This window comes from Xiphophorus hellerii, chromosome 7 (assembly GCF_003331165.1).
Source record: "Xiphophorus hellerii strain 12219 chromosome 7, Xiphophorus_hellerii-4.1, whole genome shotgun sequence".
Classification (NCBI taxonomy): Eukaryota; Metazoa; Chordata; class Actinopteri; order Cyprinodontiformes; family Poeciliidae; genus Xiphophorus; species Xiphophorus hellerii.
In genome coordinates, this window is record NC_045678.1 from 24,982,022 (window position 1) to 24,998,416 (window position 16,395).

The window sequence follows — 16,395 nt, forward strand, 5'->3', positions numbered from 1 at the left end:
GTGGCGGTCTTTGATATGGGTAACGTAGCTCAGTGCTCAGGGCGACACGTTGTCTGAGTGGCATCAAAGCGCAAAAAAAAAAAAAGCAAAAGAAATCTGTCTGTACAGAAATGAAATAGTATTTACTCTGTTCCAAGTTTCTTCTGCTTTTGCTTTTTGTTTTTGTTGTCAAATGATTTAATTAAAAAAAGAAGAACTTTACAAATCAAGCTGTTGCTTCGTGACAAAGTAAAGTCTCCATAAACCTAAAAACTGGTTGGAGTCATTTCCAGATTGATTGATAACAATGACTTTGTTTCTCATCTGTTCCTAAGTGTCTTTAGATCTGTGTATGATGTCTAATTTTTAACAATATTTTGGTCTTCGTCATTTTGTCGGACAGGTTTTATTTAATTTAGCTCATGCTTATGCCTGTAGATCTTGCAGTAAATACACCTGCATATGGTCAGTTTGAATCAAAAGTGAGGTTAAATACAATTACCTGGGTGTGGTTTTCCTTCCTCATTAAGAGTGGATGGCTTTTTTTCCTAAAGAAAATTGTCATTTGAAAATTACTTTTTGTATTTACTTAGTTTATCTTTGTCACCTAATAAAATGTATCTGATAATCAGAAACAAGTGTGAAAAAAACATAAACGTCAGAGGACACCTGTAAGGGCCAGATACCTGTTACAGCACAGTAATGTCAAAATGATCAAAGAGGAGATTCATTAATCTTCTCCTTGTTCATTGAGTAAATAATAAATTATATAAACATAAGGAACATTAGAAGGTAATATCGTTTTTCTCTGTTGTTCAAACTGATTTATCCTAAACAGTCGCACAATGTACAAGCAAAAATGTACAGGTGAAAAGGACTACTGCTTTCTAGAAAGTTACATTTAATTATGTTATTTTATTATGACATAAGGACCACTGCCTGTTTTTTCAAATGAAATTGAACGTGAAAACCACAGAAAATGGTAAATATTAGCTGCTTTAGTTGCTGTTGCTGTTACTGTGTCCTTTAAGCTCAGACACCTACAAAATGATTCCTCTGCTACCACAAATTTTAAGTTTTGAAGATAAACATTTGCGAGAGAATTCACGTCTTGCGTGCTCGTAAAGTTCGCAAATATCTTAGGGCAGCACCTGGTTATTGAGTTTACCCTCTCTGATCTCAGCCTGGGTCCTCCTGAAACTAATTGTAGTCCCCCCCCCCCCCCCTCCCCCCCCCACACACACTTCTCTCTCTCTCCCCTCTCTCTCCGTGTCTGAGTTAAAGCGAGGATTTCGCCTCGCCCGGAGCGACGTCACACCAAGGTGGAAGAAGACTCATTTTTCCAGCCTGTGTTCATCCAAAGAAAACACGCTGACAGGCTGAGCGGGAGGAGAGTCGCCTCTACCTGCAGCCGGTGGGCGCCGCCAATTATTCATCAACTTTTTCATCAGCGCGTCAGCTCAGAGCGCGGAGAGAGCGCTCCGCATCTGACTGCGCAGGGGCATTTTCATACCTTCATCTGCGCTTCTTTGCTACTCCTGCCCGCGCAACAGTTAAACTGTGACAGAACCCCCGAAAGAGAAGCGAGATTCTGCAGCTTAATGTTGGATATTTTCCTGGCGCAGTAAGTCTTGAGTGTGTTCCTCATTAGACCACCTTGAAACCATGTAAGTGCGCGGCGACAGACACAGCACAGCGATAATGAAGAGGTTAACCACACCTTTGAGAGCGGACATCACTTCTTTAGCCACTTGACCGACTTTGTTGCGCATTAAGATGCGCCCGACTGAAGAGGAGGTGGACTTTTGCGCACTCCTTGGCGAACACTTCCCAGAGAGCGTTGACTGATCCGCACCGTCAGAGAAAAAAACAATCGGACCTCCTATGATTTTAAGAAACAATCCCACTCGGTGTTGGCTGAGGTCGTTACATTGAAGTTTGTTGAAGGGGGAGAAAAAAAAAAAATCTCCGTGTGGAATTGCAGCGATCAACATGACGGCTCGTCTCTCACGAATCCAGCTGGCCCTGTTCTTTATTTTGCTCTGTCCGGTCAACATCATCGGGCTGTGGTGGTAAGTTAACACGTGGGTGTCCTGTCCCTGTTTCATTTCAGTCTGAGGATGTATTTATTTACTTTCAGTATCTATCTATCTATCTATCTATCTATCTATCTATCTATCTATCTATCTATCTATCTATCTATCTATCTATCTATCTATCTATCTATCTATCTATCTATCTATCTATCTATCTATCTATCTATCTATCTATCTATCTATCTATCTATCTATCTATCTATCTATCTATCTATCTATCTATCCACCTTGATTATATTTTAGTTACACGTTTACATTTAACAGTTCACCACAGTGAAGTAGAAAGATGTTATGGATTTATGTGGAAGTTCTTTAGAATCCGTTTTTTTTTCTGGAAAATATGCTTATTTTCCATCTGATAAATAATAATTGAATTATTGATAGCCTTAATAATAATAACAACTGAATAATTGACACAAGACTTTTGTGGCAGGTAAATATTGAACTGATCATTATTTTCCTGGCCAACTCCTACTGATATGTGGGTTTCTTTAAAGTCTGAGCTGCTGGATATGATTTTACCTGCTAATGCTATTTTTCAATTAATTATTCCCCATGAAAGAAAGACAAAAACCTTCTGCCAGTCATTTAAATGTGGTGTAAATTTGGAAGATTAGCCCTATTTATAAATTAATAAAGGGAATTAAATTAAATTGTGCTGGTTGATGCATTTACTGACCAAGAATGATGGCAGTTCTTGATTTTGATGTATTTAAAGAATTAGGAAGGAGGGGTGAGATGTCTTTACATGATGTTTTGATTATGAATTAGAGCCTCTGAGGAAAATGTTTCTAAGCTCTGGGATATTATTTCATTAATTAGTCTATTTCTTATCTGAAAATCGATATCATATTTTCAATACAATTTTCAACAATGTATTTTAATTACTTCAGAATATGCATTATTTGTAAACTGATGAGTAATATTTAATTTTATTTTTTGACTAAAGAAAAATGACCATGACCGATTTCATCCTGGTCTGACTGGCTGAATGTACTTTTTCTATTTTGTATATGTCAGGATTACAACACATGCAAGAGAAACAATTGGGTAGAAGATTCTTTGGTAGAGGTAGTAGTTTTGCAGATTACCCAGTTTGTCCATCAACGTGTGTTTCGGTTATCTTCAACTAATTTCTGTTAAACTCCAATCAGTTAATTGATTGGTGCATCCCATATGATAGAGTGTAAAAGGAACAAAACAGGGAGGTAAAAAGTTGTGTGTGCTCTTTGTTGCCCTCAGTGAGAGAGAGCTGTGAGGTTGGTTGAGGTGTCGCGGATGATGTGTGTGTCTGTGATGGGAGTTCAGGTTAAGGAATGTCAGGTGGCCCTCTAGGCACAGTGGATATGTCATCATAAAACAATCCATACAGGCTCAGCTCAGCAGGATGGGTGACAGTCGAACAGACAGACGGGCATAAAGCCCAGCAGATCTACCGATAACATGTTTTCTAATAATGTTAGTTTTTTGTATGTGTGGTTCTGTTGAAAAAAAAAAAGGAAGTTTCTGTGCATGTCTGCAAGTCATAGATCCTGCAGACATGCAGACAAACTTTTGCAGTGTTTGATAGTGAAGCTTTGTGGTTTTGTTCTATTGAATCCTCCCACTGTTCATTCATAGCTCAGTCAAGGTCAGTGTGGGATGTAGTGTCATGGGGGCTCTGTAAGTGCATTTGCTTGTTGACTGCTCAACTTAGAAATTTAGTGTCTTGTACTTAAGATGATAGAGTGAATGTAGGTAACTGAAAATGAACAGGAGTTCAAGATCAGAGGTATCATTGAACAAAATATTAAAACTGCGCTCTAATAAAAAAGTTTGAATGTTTGGAGCGTGGAATACACCTAACAGCAATATTTGCCCACAAGGGTGCAGCATTATACATGAGCCTCTTGAATTTTGCAAAACCTCTTTTGTTTTATTTACTTGATAAGGAAATATTTTAATGAATGAAGAAGGAGCTAATCAGCGCTTTATTACCTACAACTTTATCTTTTTGTTTGTTTCAGTTTAACCTTTGGTATCTAAAAGAGTTTTGTTTGGTTCTTATTAGACATTGCACTAAGACTTAGGTACTAATAGGTTATTGCTTTGAGTAATGCAGTAAAAACGTCTTGCTTGAGATTTTGAAAACATTAGATTTCAGACAAGCCTAATGGCTGACAAGTTCTGCCCCCCGGCAATTCTAAAAAAATGTGCAGGAGACAAAAACAACCTCTCCCTCAGAAATGCAGAACATTACTGTGAAAATCATACTGGATGGAGGGAAAAAATACAAACTTTAAGTTTTATTTAAAAATCATATTTTCTACTGAGAAGGTTGCTTTTAGGAGAACTGACTACATCATCTTAGTTGGCATTTAGAACTAAAACAATCACACACTTAAGTGAGAACTACCTTCAATTGGCATGCACTTGGATTATTTTAATAAAATAAGTATTCCGAGAATGCATTATTGTATTTCAGTATTTATAAAAATAAAAAAATAAAAAATGTAAAGCATTACTTTATTTAAGACTGAGATTTTTGTAACATGTTATTATTGCTATTCTGATGAGTAGATTTAAACACATTGATACAGAATAAAAATCCCTTAACTTAATAGTGGTTTTTAAGGGTTTGTTCTAACAGGCTGATGTTAGTTGGTTTATTAGTCAGCCTTTCTGCTCAGGTAAAGCCTGCAGTCATTTGCTTTACAGTGATGCAGCTCATGGCTTGCCAACCACATTTCAAAATCAGCTCCTTTTCATGTGTGGACAGTGATGGGTAGCACAGCTTTACTTTACACACCAGGAGTGTCTTAATCTTTTTCAAAATATTAAAATCTTACAAACACACAAATGTACATCATTTTTCATTTTCTTGCAAGCAAAGAAGAAACATAGGACCCTTCTTTCAGCCTGCTCAAAGGCACAGTGCAGCAACAGGTGGTGGAGGGGGAATGTTTTGTTACTCTGTGCACCAGAGAGCTGGAAAAACTGCGGTCACTCCCGCACTTTCTGTTGCATTACAAATGATGCCCAATATCATCAATTCTGAAACCAGGCTAGTTTAAATTTATTAGAGTTCAGTTTACTTTCAGACCTGCATTGTAATAGAATAGCATAATTTTACTGCCAAGCTGTTGAAAGTATGACTGAAGTCTTTTCTATCATCACTAAAATTTTCAGTGGAGTTAGAGCTTGATGTCTTATGTTTCCTGAGGCTATCTTTCACAATTTAAAGCCTGATAAATTCTGGCGTAGCCAACATGTTGATGTGGTTTTTTCAGAAACCATCGCACGTGGGCGTTTAAGGAATCAAAAGTGATTCAATGAGTCATTTAGTGTAAAATAACATCTTGTCAGCAGAAGTATTTTAGTCTGTACAGTCCATTGCCAAAGGGAGACTCTCTTATGTTTCCTTTGATAAAATAAGTGCCTTCTTCACAAAGTATTAAAAGGTCTTCAGGAACAAAAATCTTATCCTTGCGAAGTTGTTCCATTTTGTAAAGTAAAAGAATATATAAATACTATGTGTAAACAAATAACTTTTAAAATACAGCGTACAATCTTTGATTAAAAGAGGGATGAAATTGTCTCAGTGTTTATACCATCCTATGTAAATGTTCCTAATTCACTGTTCATGTGAATAATTTGGAATATTTTAAAACTTTTTTAAATATGTTATATACTTTAAACATCTTAGCAAACCATCCATCCATTTTTTGATTTCTTCTTGGAGGATGGACACTAAGACACAAAGTCTCCTTAAGGAGGGACATGCTCAAAAATCTCCCAAAGGTAGGGGGCGTCCTAGAGACATCCTGGTCAAATGACTGAACTACAACAAACAACTCCTTTAGAAGTGAGGACCACCTAAATCTACCTTCAATGCCCAGGCTCTGTACATTATTTCTTATTTTAAAATCTGTTTTTGGCTGGTGCTAGTGGCCTTTTTTCCATTTTCTGACAGGAGGTAGACAGGAAATGAGGTAGAGAGGAGGGAAGAGATGCGGGAGTCAAACTTGGGACAACAGCGACAACGTCTATAGTCTGCGCGTATGAGGTGCCCACTATACCCGCTATGCCCCACAACGTCCCTTTACTCTATTTCTAAGGTTGAGGACAGCCTCAGTACAGTGGAAGCTCATTTCAGCTACTAATATCTTGGATCTTATTAGAGGCCCTTAGGTTCCCCAACCAGACACTCTCCTCTCTGGGAGTTTGTCTTGAGATCCTGCCCATGAACACCACAAATATTATCAGCGACACGGGGCACAAGCTCATATTTGTGCTGATAATGAAGACACAGTACTTGGTTTGATTTAAAAGGAACAGATGACCCTAAAAGCAACTAAGATACTTCACATTGCCACATAGGTCCCCACAAAATACCTTAAGGGAATGGTAATAAGACTTTTCCAGATTCTGAAAATACAAGTGAACCAGACCACTAAACAGCCTTTTATTAAGTTTTCAAATCATGTCTTTCATTCAGGGTACACCTTGCAAAATTCTATCATGGCCCACAGTTTATTGGAAATTTAAAAAAGGAAGACTAATGGGCATATTGTCTGTCAAAATGTATTCAACTTCTTAAGGGTTCATGTCAATGTTCAATTGGCCATGCATTCTAGAGATTTATTTGAAATAAAGCAGAAGTGGATTAAGGGAATCAGCACTCTGGAATCAGCTACTTTTCTTTTATCCTCACTGACATAAATTGTCATCTTCTTTCACTCACCCTCTTGTTCGCTGGCTCCCTCACACACTCACCGACACATTCAGATACACACACACACATACAGATGCGCGCACACAGTGACCGACTGTGATGCAGCCCGGGGTTAAACCACACCTGTGGGTCGCTCGCCGGTCTGCCAGGACAATGATTGGCTCTGTTGAAAGAAGCTGGACATACCATCATACATCGCTCCTTCTCTGTCTCATGCTCATTCCCCTTCAATGTCTCTATCTCTGTATGTCTTCTGAAGGAAAATGCCTATCACACGGATAGGCTGTCGCTGAGGGAAAAGAGAGAACTGGAATGAGAGACGCAGAGTGAGAGATATGAAATGCTTGGAGATAGCTGTCCTTTCAGAGCCTCTCCTGATTAAAGCTCTCTAATCATTTGGCCTGAGAGCAGAGAGCACAGCTCAGAGGAGTGAGGAATGTCTTTGCTCTCCTATACTAGTTTTGACTTCAGTCCTTAGCAGGGCCAACTGTGTTATTTGCGTGTGTCTGTGATGGGTCTGCATTGGTGGTCAGATTGCCAGGAACATGCCACAATGACACAGGTGCTCATAGACAATGCATGTGTGTATGTTTGTTTAAAGTATTTACATAAAATCATGATTATCGAAAATGAAACATTTTTTTAAAGAAATAATTTTCATCTTTCAATGGGAACTTGTCAAGTGGATATACAGTAAATGATGAAGAGGGCACATTTCCTCAATTCGTCATAATGCAAAAATGTGAGTGAACATTAGAAGGAGTTTAAGGAAAAGTAAAGCCCATAACTTCAAGGAAAATGGACACAATGTATTTTATGCCATGGTTGCTACAGATAACTTAAGCAGAGAGCAGGCATCCAAAACAGTGAAACTTGTTTGTGAGCATGAAGTTTATCAGGCAGGAAATTGCTTTCTTTTACTTTTCATGTGTCCTCTGTCAGAACATCTGTAGATGACCCAGGTAATGTTAAATCAATAATGGTTTTACAAATGTTCCTCCAGCAGAAGCTGGTGGGAAACAGACAAGGTTCCTCTGCCTTCCAGTCTCACCCAAAGTAATCCATCCACCGAAGCCTGAATGTTGCCTTTGTGTTAGCACCAAACTGACCATGCCTTAATGCCTTGAAGGGTGTTTATAATGTTTTTTTTTTATTATTATTTCACGTAAATTCTTTTAAATGCATAAATTATTGTTGTATTTTTTTAATGTGAATTTTATTTTGTATGCCTGCTATTTTGAACATCATTTTAAAGACGCAGCTCGAACAAAAATGTCTCATAATTTGTCTCATAAATCAAATGTTTTGATTTGACAGTAGCTACAGTGGTGATTGTGTTTTTCTTTGTGTATGAGCCAAATGAACAAGAGAGTTTGACTGCAGCTTCAGTCTGGTTGTATTTCAACTTTATTGTGTTCACTTCTGTCTTTCACCCTTTATCATATATTTCAATTTGGTCATGGACATGAATACAGATCTTATTCGACACAAAACACAAAAACATTTCATTTGAAGAAATGAAATAGGCTTTTTAAACTTTGTCCTTTGTAATTTTTTTGTTTGTTTGTTTCGTGGGTTTGTTTCAGCTTGCATTTCCAAGCAGTAGATCTCAGTTAATGTGTTTAGTATGCACTCATTCAGTCATGTAGTTATGGGAACATGCTTGCACATACAAACTCATTGAGACACAGTTACAGACTGTACAGTCAGAACCCCCATCCTCACTTGAAGAGGGCTTCATTGTAACAGATCTTATCTTGTCCACTTCAGTGCTTCTCTGAAAAGCTAAATGTGTAATCAGGACCGGTGAGATGAGTAGAGATAAAGATTAAATGACGGTGCGGGTTTGGCAGTGGGTATCCCAAAGACTGACGGTAAATTGTGTGTGTGTGCCTGTTTGTGTTCTTGTTAGATGGCATGGGTCTGCATTTTTGGACCATGCTTTAAAGATTTTTTTTTTTTTTTTTGCCATCACTTATAATTGGAAAGCTGAAGTTTAGCCCTCAAACATTGGTTTCAGTGGTTTAATCTTGCAATGTTGGTTAAATTAGGTAATTTGAGGTTCTGGTCTTACTTCCACTTGCTTATTTACTTTGGCTAACAAATTTAAAATTATTCTTGCTAACAAAATCTACCTCCAATGCAAAATAGTATATGCTTAACACTTTGTAATACTATTTTATTTCCTCAAAACTTCATTAGATATTTCAGTGCCTCACAATTTGTACTCTTTCATCTGTCCAGCTTGGGCCTGCAGGCTTTAGCATGTACCTTAGCCTTCTTGTTTTTACATGCTTGGTGCGTCATATGTTTTGTTTATCCTGCTTTAGCGATGGTGGTACATGCAATAAAAAGTTTGCAGTTTTGGAAAGAAGACCATCTGAATTTGAAGCACAGTTCCGCAATGTTGGAACCATGTCAGCAGATAGTCAGGCCCCATTAACCAGCTACAAAGATTATCCATTAGCTTGTGCTCCAGCTGTTCCAACACACCTGTGACAAAAGACAATTTATAAGATTCTTAGTCCTAAAGTATTTTTCACTGAACCTATTTTGGTGCTAAAACTTTCTCAGCATCCTTTTTTTTCCAAATTTGAACTTTATTGTCAATAAATTGGTGCTACTAAGTTTTTGCTATGTTCAGGTAGAGAACCACTTTTTTAAGGATTTTGGCATTTCATGGTGAAGAACAACAAACAACTATAAAGACTGCCATTCCCTCAACAATACCCAGATCGGCAGCCAATAGCAATTAAGTGCCTTGATCAGCTGAACATCAACTTATAACAGATGGGAGATGGAATTAAACTCTACTTTTGGATTACAAGACAACTACTCCCACTGACTGTGACAGAACAAAAACATGAGAAATTAAATGGTATAACATGAGATAATCTTCTCCTATCCTTTTTTAGTACAGTATTTAGTATTAACTGTTCTCAAAGCTTCTGCTTTGAAATCATTCAATTATTTTGTTCCTTTTTCATTTCATACATTTGCTTTGTTATTCACCTTGTACTCATGCAGCTACAAAATTAAACCAACTTTTTATATAATCTGCTCAAAGTAAGCTGTAAGTTAGGTGTGCTAATGAGAGTAAATAATATCTTCTAGTTGTTAATTTTATTTTGGCTCATTGTTCATAACCCCTCAAACAGGAATCCAAGCCACCAACAACAAGGTGTGAAATAAAATTCTGAATTCAGAAAATGTCACAATCTTCCGAACTAATTAAAACAATAAAAAGAATAAAATGAGATATAATGGTTAACTACATAGTTCAACTTCAAATGTAATAGATTGGGAGGAAATGAAAACAAATACAGAAAATAGGGGTATAATTTGGCAAAAATGCAAACTTAGAGGGAGTGCAACTCAGCTCAGATTGTTAGTTAATGATGACCTAAAGACGTCTGTGACTTTTAACCTGGATCACTCAATAAATACCAAGATTTTTAGTCATTTTCTTTTTGGGAAGAAAGAGGTTTGACCATTAGCATGAAGTTTGTCTTTCTAGACATTTTGTAGTAAGACATCTAACAATTACTCAGAGATGCTTGTCACTTTGAGTACTGTCTGGCATCCCTGACAACTGAATAAGGAGGTAGCACCTTCCTTTTCAGGCCTAGGCATATCACAGCTTGTCCATAGGCACGAGGTGATGTCACATGTGCTTGTTAATTGGAAAATGATAGTGTTGTGTCCCCCATCCAGTTGCTATAGGCTACATTTATTTCGGTGTTGCTGTAGTTTTATAAGTAGTTGAAGGCTACTCCTCTATCAGCTGTGTTACAAAAAGCATCACCTTTCATGTCACTTTACAGGCTTTCCTTCTGTAATCGCTCAGTAGTTTTGAGCTCATCCATGCAACTTTTTAACCTCTTGTGTTTGTCTGAAAATGTCCATACTCCAAGTTTGATGTGTGTCTTTTGGCAGCTCGGCAGTGGGTGTGCCACTGTTGTTAGAGCAGAACAAATGTTTTTCTCATGAGAAATTGCCTTTGTCTTGCTGCTCTCCTGCATGTTACACTAAATTGTTATTCTCTGTGGGGGCTTTAAAAATTGTAAGTGTTGAAACTTTGTTTTCTACAATCAATTTCATTATTCTCATCCCTGGTTATCTTTAACTATACAGTAAAACATGTCTGATAGGGACTTTGTTTTAGGCTGGAGAACTGCAAATGATTCGTGAAGACACAAAATGTATTCCAAATTTCCAGGGGACACTTTCACTTTAAGTGAAAATAACAATTAACCAGAAAAAGACTTTCATGCAATCCATATTTGTTGCTTCATATTATCTAATAACTGCATATATTATTCACATATTGAAATAAGACTATATTTTTAGGTGTAGGCTTTCTCATGATCTTATTCAACAAACAATTAATGGAGCACATACCACTTTATTTTATTTTGTGGCAGCACTTGATTGATCCGCGTGTAAAGTCGTTGTTGATAGAGTGAAAAAGTAGATACAGCGGATTACTACTGAGGTTGAAGTCGCCATCAGATTTGAAACAACTAAAAAATTTAAAACACTAAAATAAGTCAAAGTGAGCTGAATAATTCTACACTGAACAGAAATGCTTTAAGACATTACTAAGTCTTAGAAATTTTTTAAATCTTTATTTTATCTTCAAATCTTTATTTTAAAATAGAATAAAAAGGGTGTTTCAATTTTGGGGGTTTGAGGCAGGTTAGGAACAACTTAGATTGAATTAAGACTTCTTTCAATATGGGAAACTTTTTCCAGACGTTGTTTATGAATATTATTATTTTTCATACAAGACCACATTCTTCCATATTTCACTACCAAGCTGTGGCTTTTGATTATCATGCCAAAGCTATGAAGATGGTATTATGGATTATACAATGCAATCCAACATTTAATGTACTTGTTAAGATGAACAGGACGGTAGTTGCTAAGGTAATTTCTTCTCAACTTTATCCTATCATAGGCTTGAAAGCTATGTAAATTTCCAAAACATGTCCTTTTATAGGCACAATTTACACCAGCTGGTGTCTGTCAGTAGCAACTTGGCAATACTCTCTTATTATGTTAGAATTGCATAGTATCTGGTGCACCGCACCATGATTTTATTTTATATATTTGTACATAAACATGAAGTTAATTTTCCATCTTAAGGCTCTTTGTTTTCCTCTGACCATCTCCTCTGTTCATTCTGGTGGTTAAGACACACATTTGTCATGACTATCTTCATCTCCGTCATATCTGAGGGATTAAAGAGGGATGAAACTCATTCATTTGTGCATGAAAAAAGAAGTACCTCATACAGTACAGCTCAATGACTACAGTGCCCTGATATCTTTAATGAAACCCAAGATAAGGCGAATGCCATGGTCTAATCTCTTTGTGACCCCTAACTGGAGCCTGAAAATTTTTAATAGGGTATCCATTTCTTAATCTGTATCTGTATTTAAAACCTGATTTACCTTTCCAATTTTACAAATCATCGAAAGGTTAAACCTATAGTTGTTGTCCTAAGCCTACATGATATGTTAGTTAATTTAAGATATCTTCCATGGTATGCAAATAATTACAGCCCAATTCAAAGCACCTTAGTCTGATGTAGGCAATGCGAGCTTTAGATCTTGAATGGACAGTCTGTGAACATGTTCTAGATGACTACAAAATGCTATCAGTGATTTGAGTCAGTTTGATTCTCCAACTTGCTTTATCTCTTACTGCTATGGAGTTCCTCTACTGAGTCTTTATCATCACAAAAACTGTTCATGCGAGACACTGTTTCCTCAAACCAATGATATTATCAACCACAGAACATCCTCCTTTGATTATCTGCTCAGTAGCTGTATCCCAAATGACAGAGAGAGTATGCGAGAGAGGATCAGATTACTGCCAAGCAGAAAATGAACATATTACTCTGGTCGACTGAACTCAACAGTTTTCTCATTTTTACATTTTAAAACAGTCACAGAACAATTGAGTAGCTAAAGTAGTGACATATACATATATATACATTTTTGCTTACTGGGATTTCAGATAATTTTTTTAAACTGCTCTTCTTTTCAATCACAATGTCTGCTTGTTGCAGCCTTAAATACTGTATCTCCACACTATACCTTTTAAGGTGGAACACTTGAATGTTTTTCTCTCCAAACAAGGGCACAAAAGGCTCGAGAATTTACAGGAAGTTGATCCCATCATCCTATCCAATCACCCTCTTTTTGGTCTTTTTTTCCAGTGGTGTACTTTTCCACCTCAGTTCACCACAGCAATCCAGCTCTTCAACTCTCATCATGCACCCAAACTTCTAAGAAAGTCCAATGTGTGTGGTATGCACACCCAGTATCCAGCGGAAATGTGGCAGAAACCTTTATCCTAATGAAGACGGGGGAATTTTATGGCCCTGGGGCTACATCCGCTCTCAGTCTGTCCTACTGTGGTTATTGGAAAATCTGAAATTAAACATGCATAAACTGTTGATTCCACATGCACGTCCAAATGTGCCATTTTCATTTTTTTGCTGCCTCGCTTTGAATGTAACTGCTGTCATTATTCTGTTTCACTAACCACATGATCACCTTTGTATATATGACAATATCGTTTCATGCTTTAAAAAAGATGCTGATATGGAGTGTTTAGTTTACAGAATAAGACTGTGGTATATGTCATTATCATCACAGTGATCACATTAATATTATTGCAAATAACTGTTTAGAATAATTGTGGGTTGTTATTTCCAATTGTCATAAATGCACACTTTGCATGGCAATACGATATTCAGTTTGTTTACCTGGGGTATTTATTTATTTACTGAAGTCAATGTCACTGTTTTGAACAGATGTTGCATCTCACAGATGACAGCTTGAATTGACATCTAATCCATCCATTGTCTGTACCCGCTTGTCTTGCTAGGGTAGTGGGGGAACTGGTGTTTTTCTTGGGGGCTTATCGAGCAGACGGACACCCTGGACAGGTCGCCAGTACTTCACAGGCCTAACAACCATGCATGAACACACCTAAGGGCAATATGGAGAGAACAACTAACCTAATAGTCATGTTGTTGGACTGTGGAGGTCAGAATATCTGAAGAGAACATACAGGCAGAACATGCAAGTTCTTTGCAGAAAGATTTGAACCTAGACCTTCTGCTGCAAGGCAACAGAACGACCAACTGCACCACCATGCAGCCTATATAGATATTATTTAAGGTAATATAAAGTTTGAACACTTTTATCACTGGTCACGTGCCTGATCATGTTTCTCATCTGAATTACTAAAACAACATGACAAGACATCTCATTGTTTGCTGTATGTTAAAACATCATCTCATCTTCTGCAGTTTCCATTTTGGACTCTTGAGTTCTAATGGGTTTAAATGTATTGCTAACTGAACAAACTGCTCTTTGAGCAACAACCCACCAAAAACAATAAGTACACTGTTTTGGCCAAACCTAAACTCTCATTTGGAGTGCTTGTTTTGTCTGGTTTCTATTTAGAAGAAAGTGGTACCTTGGTTGTTTGGATTATCCTGAGTTTCCCACATGCTGGACTTACTCTTTGTTAAATTCATCACATATTTTTAACTAAAGATAGCCATAAGGATTAGTTTAGCATTTAACTTTACCTGATCACATGATGTGTTATGAAATGTGAAAAACACTTTTTGATGTGAGGTGAAGTGTGAAAGGAACTTACAGTGAGAAATCACATGTCACTCCAGTTTTAGAGCAGAGCTGTTTGAGGAATAAAAATAGAAAACTATACAGAAATTTTTCTACTTTCACAGCTATACACCTCCCATTGTAAAATGTTGATGTTCTACAGTTGGCCTTTAATCATTGCTCCAGAAAATAAACACAAGCTTAAAAGAAACAAGGCAAATAAAACACTTTACTGGAAAATCACTTGACATTAGTTTTACCTTTGTCTGAGTTTGTTTCTTATTATTTCTCTCTCTCTGTCTCACACACACGCCCCGCCCCCGCACACGCACGCACACAGGCTCAGAACAGTTGTTAAGTAATAAGTGGTTATAGAGGGAGTGTGTGTTGCTAAATATTGTGGGTCTACCTGCTAATTAACACCCACTAACTGTCTGTGTGACTTAATTGCCTGTATGAGTTTAACGCTATTGTTCTGTTTGAATAGAAATATTGTCAACACACTCAATAAACCCAGGAGGATTGAAATGGTGGGTGTTCCTGGTGTCTGTGTAGACAGTATGTGTTTAGCTGATTATTTTTGCTCTAAAGTCCATGTTTCACAGGACATGTTTGAACTATAAGAATTACTCGCCATCTGCTATTAGTAATTTTTACTTTATTCATCGCAGTGTCTTGCAAACGTATTCCCTTCTTTTTCTTTTTCTGTTGCAAATATAAGCTTGTTTAGATAATGGATGGATAGATTGATAGAGCAAAGAAAGTGGTAACTTTAAATTTTATAAATAAAAACCTTATATTGCAGTATAGTTATATTGCAGCTTTACTAACTTTTCCTGTTAGTAAAGCTGCAGGTTCATTGGGGTTTTGTTTGTTTCACCTTTGTGCATTGATAGACTGAATTTTTGTGCATCCTTTTTGCAAAAGAGCTGAGGTTCAGACAAATTGGATACATGAGTGCATGAGAGTTTTCATTTTCAAGCTATCCATAGAATCCCAATTTGATAGAGGTTTGACATTTGCCTGAGTCATTGTAGCAGATGAATATGTTTTGTTTTACACCATTCCATTGTAGCTCTGGCTGTTTAATTGGGGCTTGAAGGTGAACTACAGTACAGACCAAAAGTTTGGACACAACTGTGTGTCCAAACTTTTGGTCTGTACTCAGTTCAGACCAAAAGTTTGGACATACCTTCTCATTGAATTCAATGAGAAAGTGTGTCCAAACTTTTGGTCTGTACTGTACCTCCTCACTGAAGTGTTATGCAGCCTCTAGCGGGTTTTTCTTAATGGATTGCCCGATATTTAGGTCCATCTGTAAAAAAATAGCACAACCACCACCATTTTTTCCACTGTGTGTTGAGGATATTGATAACTTTCCTTCCAACATCCAATAAGGTTCTACTTTGTGTTGTTCTATTACATAACATTCAAATAAAATCCACTGGAGCTAATATTATTATGTGACAAGATGTGAACAATCTCAAGAGGTAAAATTCCTGCAATATTCCTGCAAGGGAGTGTATTTGATTAGTTGATCTCCATGCATGCTTTTTTCTCAACATGACTGCATGAAAACAAGGCTAGCCCAAGCTTTTCTACGGAAGGTGTTTTCATTCTGTCATCCCCCTGACATGTCAGCTTGTCGTATTATTTGTTGGAAACGTGCAAGCGTGTGCATGTGTGTGTCTGCGTGTACACCCGTCTCGCCAAGCATGAGACCGCCAGGGGAGAGGACTGGCGAGAGTGTTTGCTCTGCTTCTTAAAACAAACTCTCAAGGCAGATGAATGATATCAGGAGGTGCGATTAACAAGAACAAGGCTGAATGAAAAACTGTGAGGTAGAGCTATTTTTTTTTTTTACCCTCACTTTCTCTTTCCCTGCCTGTTTCTAGTGATGAAGGTTTTGATGATGCTTACTCAGGTGAAATAATTAAAATTGTGTGAAATGAAGTAA

The 16,395-nt window shown here is 37.2% G+C and overlaps 1 protein-coding gene across 1 annotated transcript in view; it reads left to right on the forward strand.

The window, feature by feature from the left end:
• The first annotated feature begins 1,266 nt into the window (after nt 1-1,266).
• wnt6b (wingless-type MMTV integration site family, member 6b) overlaps nt 1,267-16,395 on the forward strand; it is a 31,507-nt gene continuing 16,378 nt past the window's right edge. The window contains exon 1 of the mRNA XM_032568076.1: nt 1,267-2,051. Coding sequence (XP_032423967.1) covers nt 1,972-2,051 — 80 coding nt within the window. The 5' untranslated portion in view covers nt 1,267-1,971. The remainder of the gene's footprint in view (nt 2,052-16,395) is intronic.